We start from the raw sequence: 13,588 nt of genomic DNA, 5'->3' as shown, positions 1-13,588 counted from the left end.
AGCGTTGCATGTGCAAAACACTGGGAAAGACAGATTATACCCTTGTAACATAGCTGAAATACAGGCCAATTCAAGCCAAAGATGTCCTGTTGGCTGACACGGTCCCAAACCCTGAAGGCCAGCACAGCTATGGAGGAGAAATATGGATGGTGCTCTGGCTCAGGTGTCCTCAGATCAAGTATCAGCTACGAATATCGCAGTGTCTGCAAGGCTGGCAGTGGACAATGCCATCTCCTTAGCCAGGGCAGGAGTAAAGGAATGAAGGTAGAAAACCCCATTATAATTTTCAGGCCTTTTGCCTGACCATTAATAGCTCTTTAGAATAAAATGAGAAGGGGAAGCATTGTAGGGCAGAGGTGCCCTGTTAACTGTGCTCAGGGTGTTTTCGGCACTGGAGGGCACTGTGGGAGTCTTTGTACAGTCCTGGTATCCACGAACATGGAGCGGAGTCGCTGCAAGCCCATTTGTAGGTGGGCATCTGATCCCGTGCTATCTGTTACAGAAGTGACATGTTAAGATAAGCCTCTTAAACCCATCTGCTTTACTCTCATGACTTCTGAAATGGGTGAAACTCGGTAACGGGCAGAATGATCAGACGGGAGGAACAAAGTGTCCTCTGCCCGGTTAAGCAGATTGCAGATTTCTTTCCTCTTTGTAAAGCCAGAGAGCTTTACTCCTTGCTGGTAATTACCTTTCGGACCATCTGTACAAAGTCCTTGGAGTTCTGCGGCGAGAGCCCTTGGAGCTGGCAGGTACAAGCCTCCAGGGAGGACGCGTGTGCCACGATCAGGATGTTATTTCCTGAAATGAAGCGAGAAACACAGGCTGAGGAGGGAGATGAAGCCAGCTTTAGGGACTGGTGCCCAAGATCAAGCAGACCATTTAAAATGTTCAAAACGGGTTCAGTTTATCATATAACACCACATTAAACTATGTGTATTGGGGGGTGAAATATTTAGAGCATTCCTCAATTTTCAGGATAATGGTTAACTCAGTGCTACTTAGTTTTAAAATTGCTTTCTGAAGAAAACAAGAATTCCAGTGAGATTTCAGCTGTCTTGTGAAGCAAATGCTTTTCTCCTACCCCAAAATTAATTCTGATTAAAACAAGCACTTTAATTTCAGTTGGTGGTGTTCCACGGTGATAGCTTTAGACATCCATTTCTGAGATCCTTTACAACCAATGCCACACTGTGCTATCGAGGTTTGTGTGCCAACTATTAAAATAAAAGTTTAGAGTGTAGACATGGATCAGTGAAATGAAATTAGTGAATCACCAGAACTTAGAAACATCCTACTCCTATATTGTGAATGAAAAACAGAAGCTAGAGATTGTTTAATTTCAGTATTGTGTTTGGAGAAATGTTCTACAGTCTTTATGGGTAATATATTTCATAAGATGAGCTCAGATAGGGGATGGAAGATGCCCCATCTGATGTCGGTAACAGACAGCAGAATGCAGATGGCTTATTTATTCCCTTGAGAAACAGGTATCTTGCATCGGGTAGGGACCCCTCAAATACTTCTGCTACTGGAGTCTATGGACCTTTCTCGTAAACTGAGCGTATCTGAACTCATAGTTCTGACACATGCAGGAATTTCCAGTGTCTCTGGGAGTGGGGATGACAGATTCAGGTATGGGGATTCACCTTCCTGAAGAGGGAAAGACTGTCAGAAATATGGGCATTCACATCCCAGGGAGCCTCTCTTGTTTTTCACCCACCCTGTAGCGCTTACCTTTGCCTTTACATTCGCTGATGATTTCTTTTGTTACTTGGTAGCTTCTACTTATGTATGTATCGTAAGATTCGGAAACCACTAACTTGCTGACAGGAATATGAGGTCTGTGAGCAGAAAAACAAGTCTGGTAATCGGAAGAAGTGATAAAGTTTCAAGTGCAAGTTATGATTCATCTGAAAGTATCTGTTTCTCCAACTCTTCTAATTCCCCAAATCCCCAGAGCTGCTTCTTGTGTCAGGACCTCTGTGATGATTTGTAAACTTCAAGACCGAGATGTTTACCATTCCTGTGTTAAGATATTTCAGTTAGCTGGGAGAAATGAGAACTGCTTCCTCTAATGTGGATGAGTTGGTGGAGGTAGCATACGAAACGGTGATTATCTTTGTGTTACTTTTGCAATGGCATGCAGGAATAGCAACGCCAGTTTGCGTTTTTTTAGGTGTGCATCCTACGATTAGCCAATTTCAGGGCTCACCCACCCGCATTAAAGCTAGCGAGCGGCAGGAGAACGAAATCCATACCGAGCAGGAGGGGACAGCGGGACTAGGACGGTGCTGACCCAGCTGCCTGCAGACAGGCGGTCCCAGCAGCAGGACATTTGCTGCCCACAGCGTCTTTGCCAGGGCTGCGCTGTGCCACCACGGCTCCCAGCCAGGAGGGTGGGCCAACAGCATCTGTGTCTGTCTGAGGGAACGTGGCAGGTACAGGGAGAAATGCCGAGAAAGCAGACCCTGGCTCTCTTCACTGCTCTTGCTTCAGTGGAGAAGGGCAGAGGCAAACTGCTGCTTTGCCCATCTGTGAAGCTGCATTACTGGGAAACGCGTGGAATTAGCCGGCCTCCTCGCGGGCCAGGGAGTTTCAGTGAATTGCCTGGCGGAACTCTGGCCAAATGTATCAGCTGGAGTAGGCTGATGTGCACAGAGAAGCAAGGGACAGGAAGCAGAAGGCTGTATTTTCGTGCAGTGGTGCAAGCAAAAGACCTAACTTTTCCCTCCATCCAGTGATCTCAAATACCTACAGGAATTACCCTTGTGAGAGGAGACAGAGAGCACCAGGAGGGCTGTCTCCCAGGCCCCACCTAACCGGCTGACCACACAAGAGCAGGCTCTTTTCCTGTGCTAAGAATATTCAGTATGGCCTTCCCAGAAGGGATGTATTTTCTGAGGCAGAGACTCTCCTGTGGTCCAGCTGCTCTGCTGAGTGTTAGCCATGTGATACCCTTTCAGGGATAAACACAGTGTAAGGACTTCTATTTAGATACCCTCAGTGTGTTGGAATTTTAGCTGGAGACCAAAAGGACGAAACAGGAGTCGTTTACGGTATAATTAGATATGAAAAAAAGAAGTTAGTTTTTTTCTTTATATTTTCTTTCTTGTTTTTCTTTTTAATTCTTCAGCTGCTTATTCCACTTGAGGGTTCTTGAACACACGGGTGCACCAGGACACCAGGAAACACCAGCGTTTCTGGTGATACCATAAACCACAAAAGCCTAGCCACAAAACGTTTGTCACCAAGCCCATGTAGGTGGAACTCCTGTGTATGTATACTATGTGTGTATTTTAAAAGTTTTATTTTTATCGGAGATTGCTCAGCTGGTGATCACGCTCACAATAAGACAGAAAGTGCTAGTCTCTGCAAGAAGTCATAGCGATACAGACATTTCAGCCATGAGGTGCAGTGGAGGACTGGAACTGTGTGACCTTTCTGGAGTTTCCTTCTTTGTGGGAGCTCTCTGAGTCTGGCTTGTATAAATGAATTATAAATTTGAGAGTAGGAAGCCCAAACAGATCATCTTGTCTGTGCTTTGCCACATGACTACTTCAGCTGGGTTTTATTTAGCCTTTCTCTCTGCAGCTTACAGTAAAAGGCATTTGTGTGTTAGGCTGGAGGGCACCACGGCTGCAGTGCTTCACTGGGGAGTCAGAGGAGAGAGTCTGGAGCTTCCCTCCAGCCTCACGCTGCAGGGTGCTCCCAGCAGCCCCGTGGTGTCTGTTGGCAATGATATTGGGAACGCAGAGGTATGGCCATGTGGCTGGATAAAAGGAAAGCAGCAGAGGCTGGCAGCACGGGCGTGAGTTCAGGATATGGAGCCTCAGCAGGCACCAGGACTGGTCTGTGCCACTGCAGGGGTGGCTGGCGAAAATGCTGAGCTCTGGGAAGCGTTTGGAGCGGCTCTGTCAGGGCCCCTGAAAGCCAAGTGAATTATCTTTGCACTTCCCTTTTCTGCAAAGGGGGAGGAAAGATCAATGGTGCTTATCCATTTGGCATTCCAATTTGTTTTTAACCAGAGGTTTACTTTGTTTGCTTTCATCAACTGTTTATGGGTTGAGTACCTGAGTCAGAAACCTGCAATTTTTTCCATTAAAAACTTTTCAGATGTAATTGCTGAGAAGTGATAAATACTTAGGATTTAGCTCTTTGATAGAAAACCTCTGAATTTTAATGTCACAGGAGACCATGAATTCCTGACAGATGTGAGCATGTTTCCCCAGGATGATGCAAAATGCAAAGCTAGTTTTGTTAGCTGAGCCCAAACTCCTAAGTTTTAGGAAAAGGGTTAAACCAAACAAAAATACTTTGAGGGTTTCCTAGACATCTGAAAGATGCGCAGGACAGGAGGAGTACTGGAAAGAGGACCTCCATGATCAGCAATATAGCTGGACTTTGCCAGTGATCTGGGAAATGTGGTTTATAATAAGCCATTCTCAGGTCGCGTTCAACACAGCAGCCTTGAGCCTGCTCTAAGCTTATTCTGGGAGCCTCAGCAGCTCTTCCAGTCACTGCTTAAATTTAAAAACTGCGTAGAGTGTTACTCTTTGAAAACAAAGCGAAAAAGCAATGCAAGACCCTCTCACCCCCCTTTCTGCTACCTGTAGGTTGTATCAACGCTTAGAGTAGCTGCAGCTAAATCCACGGGGGGTATCCAGGCAGGTAGCGTGTTCCCAGCGACCCACTTGGTCCATTCAAACAAGCCTGGCTCTATTCGAATTTTCAGGTTATTCTCTTGTTGCATACCTGGAAAAGGGAGAAAGGAGATCAGATATCAATGAAAGTAGCTGGGGAGGAAGGCAGCAAGACTTTGCAGCTTTAATACTTCAGTTTGATTATAAATTTTTTTATTCTCCTCTAAGTAGGCAGTTGATTAATAGTAGGTATGAAAGATGAAGTATTTAATATAAGTACTTGGCATATGACAAGCCAGGGAATGTAAACCTCTGCCTGGCAGCTACATGCGATATACTGAACCTAGGCCTGACTATATCTTGGAGCTGTTTTTTGACTGTTTCCAATGCCAGGGCACCTCATGCGTCTACGACTATTTCTGCAGTAAATTATTCTCACTGGGGGTAGCAAGTTTCTTGGTGGCAGCAATTGCTGTGGGAGCATGCAGCAACAAGCAGCTGCGGGAACGTGAGCAGGCAAAGGCGCAGGGCATGCTGAGCTGGATGCGTCCACCCATCCCAACTGCCCATCTGGCTTCTGCAAGGGGGGCCATAAACGCAACCCTGACCAGCAGCTGGTGTTAGGGCCAGCATGCCACTTGCCTAAGCACTTGTCACACCACACAATTAGAAAATGGTTCCTTATGGACAGTGTTGTGCTAATGCACAGTTTACTCCCATGCAAACAATCCTCACCCTGAATTACCATTTACTTGGGTGATCCATGCCAGGCTCCCTTCTCCCTTTTACCTAGTTGGCAGTGCTTTTCCCAGAAAGTGAGAAGAATGCAGCCTTTCCTCTTCATTTGGTTCTTACCTTTCAGGATATTGTGTGCTGTCTGTACACACCGTAGGGATGGGGAGCTGTAGATGTAGTCTACAACGGTATTAGTTTCTAGCAAGGCTTCACCTGCAAGCAAGTTTGAACAGCCGTGAATGAAACCAGACAAATGGCAATCTAACAGCAACAGCAGCGTGCAGGGCATCTGCCACCCAGCAAGGAGCTAAAGCAGCTCCACAGCTGTACTGCTTGTGTTTTGGGAAATAGGTGTACCCATTGTATTTTATTTCAGCGATGTGTTGGGCACTGTGATGTACACAGCTGTGGAACTGGGATACATTTTTCTGTGTGCGTTGCTCCACATGCATCTAGGTACTTAACCAGCGCACAAAGAAATCACAGCAGCTTTTGCTCAGTTTCTGCTTCTCTTAGATTTAGCCAAAAAACAAACAGTGTGTTAAGAAAAATTGGAGGTGCCTTGACTTTAATTTCATTTCAATTATAAGCCGTAAATCAGAATGACTCAACTCAAACCCAATCTGATTCAATTGGCTTGATTCTTTGCTAGTATAAATTACCATTTCATTACACAGGTGGAAGATTACTGAAAATGAGATAAGAATCAACTCCACTATGAGGGTTATTAATATTCTTGCAATGCCTACGGTAACCAAATGAGAACGGGAATCTGCTCAGCATTGCACATACTTGTAAGAAAGAGTTATATTTTTGTTATATTTGAAGAGGCAGGACAAAGAAGTGGGAGCAAGAAGGGGTTATTAACCTCGACTTCATATGTTTAATGATGGCTGTAACCATGTCAAACCAATCCATAAATCTCTTGAGAGAAGTGGGGTAATTTAGACGGAGCAGCACATCTAACAGCCCTCCATCAGGGGGAAGCTGCTCATTTGCTTTAGTCATCAGAGGAATTATAGCTCCGGCAATCGTCAAGGTCGAGTCTGTGCCGCTGCAGCGGGGAGCGGTTGCCTGCAGATGGCTGGCACGCCGCAGCCGCGCTGGCAGGCTGATGGCGTCTGGGTCACGTAGGCAGTTGCTTACTCGGACCCATTTAATGATACCAGCAAAGTGTGCCGTGAGTGCTCCCAGATTCGCCTTCTGTCATGTGCATATTGCAAACCCTGATGCCATGTGGCCGGGAGTCTGAGCATCCTGCTGTTGTGCAGTGATTTATTTTTGTTTAAAAAGCAAGTATAATTTTAGCTGCCCTAGTTTGAATGTGATCAACATGAAGTACTCTAAAGGATTCGAATTTGAGAAAATGCAAAGTACTGCTCTCTAAAGCTCATGTCCTTAAGGGCCTGGGCTCCCCTAATCACAACGCTCAATATGTGCTCTTTGACTGCCAAATAATTTTCTGTCTGCACACAAACCAACAGACTCAGAAGTGAGGGACAAGGATGTGGGGGGAGCGGAACACTGGAAATAATTTGGACAGTGTTTTTGCCACATAAACATAAAGCCAGACAGTATATTGGTGTAGCAAACTGCAGGTCAAAATCTAAGATTGTCAAAGTCAAGGAAAAAGCATATTCTGCAGGAGGTGACTGTCATGCTGCTGCATTTCTCACCAACACTGGCTCTTCCAGTGCAGCACGTTTACAGGGCGGTAACGAATGGTCTGCAATCACAGTGCTAATGGCTCTGATTTCATATCACATCCTAGATTTTGTGCTTTGTTTTTTCTTCCGCTGCGGCAGCTGAAGGAGACAAGGTTTCCTTTGAAAGAGAAGGCTTGCTGGTGACGGCGAAGGGACTTTGCAAAGGTTCTTAAAGCATCTAAATTCCATTAGTTCAGGGTGGTTCATTTTTTTCTGCCCTGCACTTTCTCTGGCTGGGTGTGTGGGAGGAAGATAGCAAAGCTTCCTGGGCAAGCTCTTGCCTGCTGAGGACAACTTACCGACAAGCCTTGCCTGCGTACAGCCCAGCACGGTGATTGGCGCGTCTTTTTCATAATCCCTGAAACCGCCGCTTCTTTGAGGTAAGCTGTGAGGCATATTCAGGTTACTACGCATATACCTTCCTGTGAGGGGAAAGGTTAGAAGCAGTTGCGGGAACTATTCGATCAGAGAGAGGCAGAGCGCATCACGCCTGTTTCTACCCTCTTTCACCACAACCTCCGCGCCTCGCAGGCACTCTCTAGATTTGGCTGTGGAGCAGTTTTTCTCGTGTAAAACTACCAGGAATCTGAGAAAACTAAGTGTCGCTTCAAAATCAGCAGAGAGTGTTTCGAATGTTTTTGAAGTTATCTTTAGGACAGATGTAATGCCCCAAAAGGAAAGTAATTTTCATCCCACAACAGAAGAAACCTCAGATGTTACAGCTTTACACATGGCTAAAACGTCAGAGCTCTTCAAATGTAATTTAGAAAGAAGGTAGTTGTAAAATCATGCTTTTTTCCAGTGATTTTGTCCACAAGATACTGGCATTTTTTGAATAGAAAAAAGAATCTTTTTTTGACAAATTTCCGATCAGCTCTAATGCCAACAGAGCCTGAAGTTACAGTCTGTTAACTGTATTCTGAAACCCAAGCATATTACTGGGTTGCAATCTCCAGTGATGCGAATCACCAGCTTACGCCCCAAAAGGCACTCTGCACTGTACCTGTAGTGGTGTTATTTTCATTTAGAACTGAGAGCCAGCTGTGCAAAAAAATTTCCTGATGGTAGCAGATGTTTGCACTGGAGACTGACTGCTAACTTCATGATTTCATTTTCAAATGAAAATGGTCTTTGGCAATGTTATTTTAATGTAATCTGTCCTGCAATAGTTTCCCTGACAAGGGACACTTTTAAGATTCAGCTGGACAGGGTGCTGGGCCATCTTGTCTAGACTGTGCTTTTGCCAAGGAAGGTTGGACCAGATGATCCTTGAGGTCGCTTCCAACCTGGTATTCTGTGATTCCATGGTTAGCAAATGTAGCGTTTACTCCCTGGCTTGTGCTTCTGCTTCTGACTGCAGCCTTACCATCGCAGAGCTCTGCACTGAGGTGCTCTGCTGCTCCTAACTGCTCAAAGGAGTGTTTTGTGATAGGAAACCACAGCTTCCATCTAAGCTTTGCCCCAGGAAGCTGCTACTCCCCTCCTTTCATCTAAACCCAGAACCTGAGAGACCCACGGGAGCTGACTCACCTTTGGCATCAAAACACTGTGACAACCAGTACTTCCCAAAAACGACATCCATCCTTTCCCCATGTCTGCAGACAAACAGGCAGCGTTTCTGAGGCCCTGGCTGGCTGGATATTCTCAGGGGCTGGAAGAAGAATTACAGGATGTTTGACCTTCATCAAAGTGCAAGGGTTTTTCTGAGATCTGATTTACTAACGGGAGTCGGGACCAGGCATCTCTTGCTTTATCCTCGTGCAAATGTGGCTATAGAAAACCCTTCTGAAGTTGGTAAATTTATGCTGGTGTAAAACTGCTGAAGTGAGCAGAGGATGGGACCCTGCCACCCCATGCTCAGGGCAGGTTTGGGGACAGTGATGTCTTCTGTGTCTGTGGTTAATCGTGTCATTCAAAAGCTTGTAGAGAACTTAAACTTGTAACTTCTGATGCAGACAGAGAAAGGAGGCCAGAGGATAAGTTGTTGGGGAAAACCTAGTTGCTGGAAACTTGCCACTAAAACTGCTTGTGATTTATGTGTCTGGGGGGGTCCCTACCTGCACATTCTGGCAGATGATAGTGAGTGGCCCTGCATCCCCTGGTCCTTGGTCTTCCTGCTGTCGTCTTTCCAGAGCTCCATCAGTGAAGGCTTGAAGGGACGGGGAAGATGTAGTATTCAGAATTGAGTAGGATCTGACAAAAATAGAAAGTTGTCGGCTTTGGGAATGCTTTGGACTTCGTGTGCTCAGGCTGCAGTAAGGACATTTCTGTAGTCTTCAGGAACTGACAATAATTACTGTTGTCATTATTAGTTGTATTTTAGTGCTACCTAGAGAGCACCTTGCTAGGTGATGTACACACATGACGAGACAAATCCCATCTTGACAGGCTGTTTCCTTAGAAACAGTTTCACAGAACAACAGTTCCCAAACTTAAGGCTGCCAGGCTCTGTCAGCCTCCAGCTATTCTCATGGAAATTGCCAAGCCCTTCCTCACAGCCACAAGATGCCCACTAACATCGTCTGGGGACCAGCTGTACATTATTTACCATGGTCCTGTGGACCAAAGTTTGGAAAATAATGGCTGCAGAGCGTTTTCACGCACCTTTGTAGCATAAGCTATTGCTTCAGTAGAAAGCTGAGGCCTCTCGTGCTGGGCAGTTTTCAGGGTTGCTACGCACAAAATAGCTTGTAGCCCCTGGTAGGGACATGGCACGCTCAGTCTGGGTGGTAGTTTCTACATTTTTCAGCAATGTCTATTCCATTTCCCATCTACAGTGGGAATTTATTCTCACCCGTGCTTCCTGTTAAGTGTAGCCAAAGGGATATAATAGATCCCATTCCCCCTCAAGGGGCTTATCTAATGATGGTCACTCTGAATAAAGCTCTCATGCCCAGACGTTCAAGGACTTTGACCAAGACCCTTGGGAGCAAACTCTGACAGGCAATTACAGAAGCTGCAGTGACCCGCTGCTGATTCGGTTACATTGTATGGGTTACGTTTGCTTAGTCATTAAAAAAAGAACCCCACAACCTTGTCTGATAATCCAGATGGTCATCTACTTTGACAGAAATAGTTGCCTTTGCTTGCACTTTTCAGTGCCTTAAATATGTCAGAAGTTGCTTCCTGACTACCACCTAGTTAGGATAAAATCTCAGGGGGGTTTCTCATAGCTGTTAAAATAACATCAAGAGCCTCTACAAACGGAACAAAAATAGGTCATCTGCATTTTTGTAAAGAACTGATCTTTTGTGAGATCACATGATTTGCACCAGTTTAAAGAAGAAAAAAATGCCACACTGTTGGTCCTGATGTTGGTCCCTTATTTGGTGCAATTAGGGTGCAAGGATGAGACCAAGCATATTCGGGCAGAGAAACGCTGGCAGGCAAGGGGAGCAGGAGGTGGGAACCAGCTGTGCCGGGGACAGCACTGTTGATCCCCATCCCATGGTATGAGGCAGCAGCCTTGCAGCAGCCACCGTGGGCACAGCCCTCTGGCAGCAGATAACCTCTCCAGCCTCCTGCTCTTGCTCTTTCAGACCTGACTTTCCAGCATTACCAACTCTCATAACTGTATTTTATTCATGGTTAGTTCCCAGCAAGGGCTGGGCATGCTCCAAGGAACTGTTCCTGTCACTGCCCAAATGCAGACAGAGCATCAGAGGTCAGGGCAGCAAATACCTCCGAGTTTTGCACAGTACAGCTCCGAGGTGCAACAGGGGTTGTGGATCTTGAAGAGGAGTTAAATGTAGGTGGGAGAGCTTTGTGGATAAGCTGAGGGAAATATTACCAGGTGCTGGGGTGAGAAATTGTGTCTAACCCTTCTCCTCAGAATATATGCATGTGATATATTGCAGGCAGAAGTACGCTTCATGCTTCCAGCTGGCAGGATAAGGCCAACACTGATTCGAAAGCTGCCCAAGTGCATTAGCATGTGCCAAGCCCTGGGTGGCTAAGCCCTGAGCAGGGAGCATGAACAGACATTTATCACTGTATTAAGTGGTCAGCTTGGAGTGTGGGTGCAGCTAGCACAGATAGATCCTCGCTGACCTGAAAACTTGAATATCTCAGTACGAGAAGAATCTGAATTTCTTAGCTAGGCCTCATCTCTGTTGCTGTACAAAGTGGATCCTGAGCTCTCTGTCTTTAATTTTGTGTTGCAGAATCCAGCCCCTCATCCCGTCTCAGCCCTTTCCTGCTTTGCCCATATGACAGTCTTTTAAGGACGCTAGCCTGGAGAACATTAAGATTTGTTTGGTTACCTCTCCTTCCTTTACCTGCAGGAGCTGCTGCACAATTTCTGAAACTTTCTTTCTCTTTAGGCCCTTATTAAACAGTCATGGGCGCCGTACTATCTATTTATAGATGCTAGGATTCACTGTGAATGGTGATGAGGCAAAGGTATACTGTCTGGCTGTGTCTGGAGGAGAGCCACCAGTCTGACTTCAGTGGTATCTTCTTGATGTTGCTGGAAAACAGAAACTACTGAAACTATTTCAGCTTTGTCATCTTCTCAGCATAGGTCATTGTTTGGAAGATTTTCCCAAAGGCTTGTGGTTCCTCTGCTTGGCAAACACAGACCGAAGGCAGACAACAACATCTACTGTCTTCTGGATGATGCCTTGCCTTCACTGCTCTATCGGTGATACTGCTGTGTCCCTGGAGGCAATGTCCTCCCGGTCAGGAAAGGCCTCTTGAAGAATGGAGATGCTGCAGCAGAGGATGGAGAAAGGGTCCCTGTCATGGCATGGCAGCGCTAGTCCTCAGCTCTGTGTAGGAAAAGACTCCTCTGCTGCATCATTCATCATTATCTAGAGGAGAGGGATCCCCGGGGAAAACGAACTAGCTATAGTTGCAGAATGGGAGGAAGACAGAGTGGAAAAAAGCCTACTGAGGCCCAAATATAGCTTGAAAAATTAGGGCTGTTTTTCCTCCCCCTGCTACTTGTGCCAAGTCTGATTCCTCAGGCTTATTAAAGGGGCAAGGAATAGCTTTGGCATCTCACAGGGAACTGAAATAGACTGGTGTGTAATATCTACAGTGCTTCTGTCCATTTTGGGGCAGAGGAGGTGACTATTTCTGGCTTTGCTGGTAATGGAAAAGCAGTGCAGGAAACCGTCATGAGTTTTAGCTTTTGAGTGGTGTTGGGTCCACAGATACAAAGATAGCACATTTACTTCTGCCATATGCGGAGAGACCCACGGTCTTGAACGCTGGGTTTCTGTGGCTTCTGTGGGGCAAGTAAATTTCTGTACCTTTGCTGGGCTTCCCACTTCCTCTGGGCTCCGTGTGCTGAGGGTGGAGAATTTCTTCTTTTGACTTGGTAGCCCACTAACTTTCAGCCACGAAAGGCAACTTAGAAAATATCCAGCAAGCAGTTTTCTGGGGAGCTTTTAAGGTGGATATACATATGTATCTTTAATACTGGTTCTGTAGTTTGAATTAGTTTCAAGTAGTTTCAGCTCACCAATAGCTTCTGCTGCTACTAGGAGAGGATTTCCACCCTGATACCATACAGGGGAAAAAGTATTTTGTTTTTAATGTAGCTATGGACAAGTCCTCTGCTAGGCTCAGTCAGAATTGATCTCCTGACATGGATACAAACACAGCCAGTTCCTCCCCAGAGGAGAGTCCAGTGCTTGTTTCAGAAAGGTTATTTTTCACTCGCATACCTTTACTGAAGGGATAGCAAGAATGGGTACATAGACTTAGGATCAGAGGTCGAATGTTTCTTCTCACTGTTACCAGCAGGTCCAGTCCTTGGCATGAGAAGAAATCCTGCAGGGATGTGCCACAGCCAGCAAAGAAATGGTGTACAGAAAATCCTTGGGGTTTGCAGAATAGGAGTGATACCTTTCCTATTTTTAGTAGACAGGGAAAGGATTCAGACCTGGAGTCTCTCAAGACACAACCTGGTTTCATGGGCAGTAACTCTGCCCTGAAGGCAAAGCCTGTTCTCCCCTATTAAACAGCTCATCAAGCTTGTCTTCTTAGTGATGGCAGCCTGTTGGTCTGCAGCTGAGGTACAGACCTTACTATAGGCCAGGGACATCTTTCTGGCTTATGTCTGTACAGTGCTAGCCAGGAAGGTCTGGGTCCCGGACAGAGCGCTTGAGGCACTGTCTGGGTATTAGCCACAAAACCCCTGTCCTGCAAAGGCCACAGTTCAGCTTCTGCCTCTCTTGAGCAGTGCAACAGGGAAACCTTTTTCAGGTAAAGTGTGCTAGCAAGCTAATTTTGCTGTATTAGAGACTCGATCAAATATCCCAGAATAGCATTTTGTCTTTCATATCTCTTGCATGGTATAGCCAGGGTGCTGCGGCTCAGAGTGAGCTGGATTTTTGTGATGATCTCAATAATGCATGATTTTCACTTAAGAATGCAGTCTCTTGTGACTAGGAGGGAAAGCTCCATGGCTGTTATTTCTTTCTTCCTCTGCAGGGATGAAACAGGACATGGCTGTGTACACAGAGGCAGCACAAACCAGCCCCCCGGATCACAGCA

At 46.0% G+C, this 13,588-nt stretch overlaps 1 protein-coding gene across 2 annotated transcripts in view; it reads right to left on the bottom strand.

The window, feature by feature from the left end:
* UBASH3B (ubiquitin associated and SH3 domain containing B) overlaps positions 1-13,588 on the bottom strand; it is a 75,165-nt gene that overhangs the window by 5,348 nt on the left and 56,229 nt on the right. For both annotated transcript variants that reach the window (XM_075442403.1, XM_075442404.1), the window contains exons 7-13: positions 9,142-9,277; positions 8,615-8,735; positions 7,384-7,506; positions 5,499-5,591; positions 4,611-4,755; positions 1,738-1,844; positions 692-801 (exon numbers count right to left, since the gene is read on the bottom strand). In XM_075442403.1, the coding sequence (XP_075298518.1) occupies positions 692-801; positions 1,738-1,844; positions 4,611-4,755; positions 5,499-5,591; positions 7,384-7,506; positions 8,615-8,735; positions 9,142-9,277 (835 nt within the window). The remainder of the gene's footprint in view (positions 1-691; positions 802-1,737; positions 1,845-4,610; positions 4,756-5,498; positions 5,592-7,383; positions 7,507-8,614; positions 8,736-9,141; positions 9,278-13,588) is intronic.

Source organism: Opisthocomus hoazin, chromosome 24 (assembly GCF_030867145.1).
Source record: "Opisthocomus hoazin isolate bOpiHoa1 chromosome 24, bOpiHoa1.hap1, whole genome shotgun sequence".
Lineage (NCBI taxonomy): Eukaryota > Metazoa > Chordata > Aves > Opisthocomiformes > Opisthocomidae > Opisthocomus > Opisthocomus hoazin.
The sequence above is the reverse complement of the archived record's forward strand: the minus strand, read 5'-3'. Positions and strand labels throughout refer to the sequence as shown.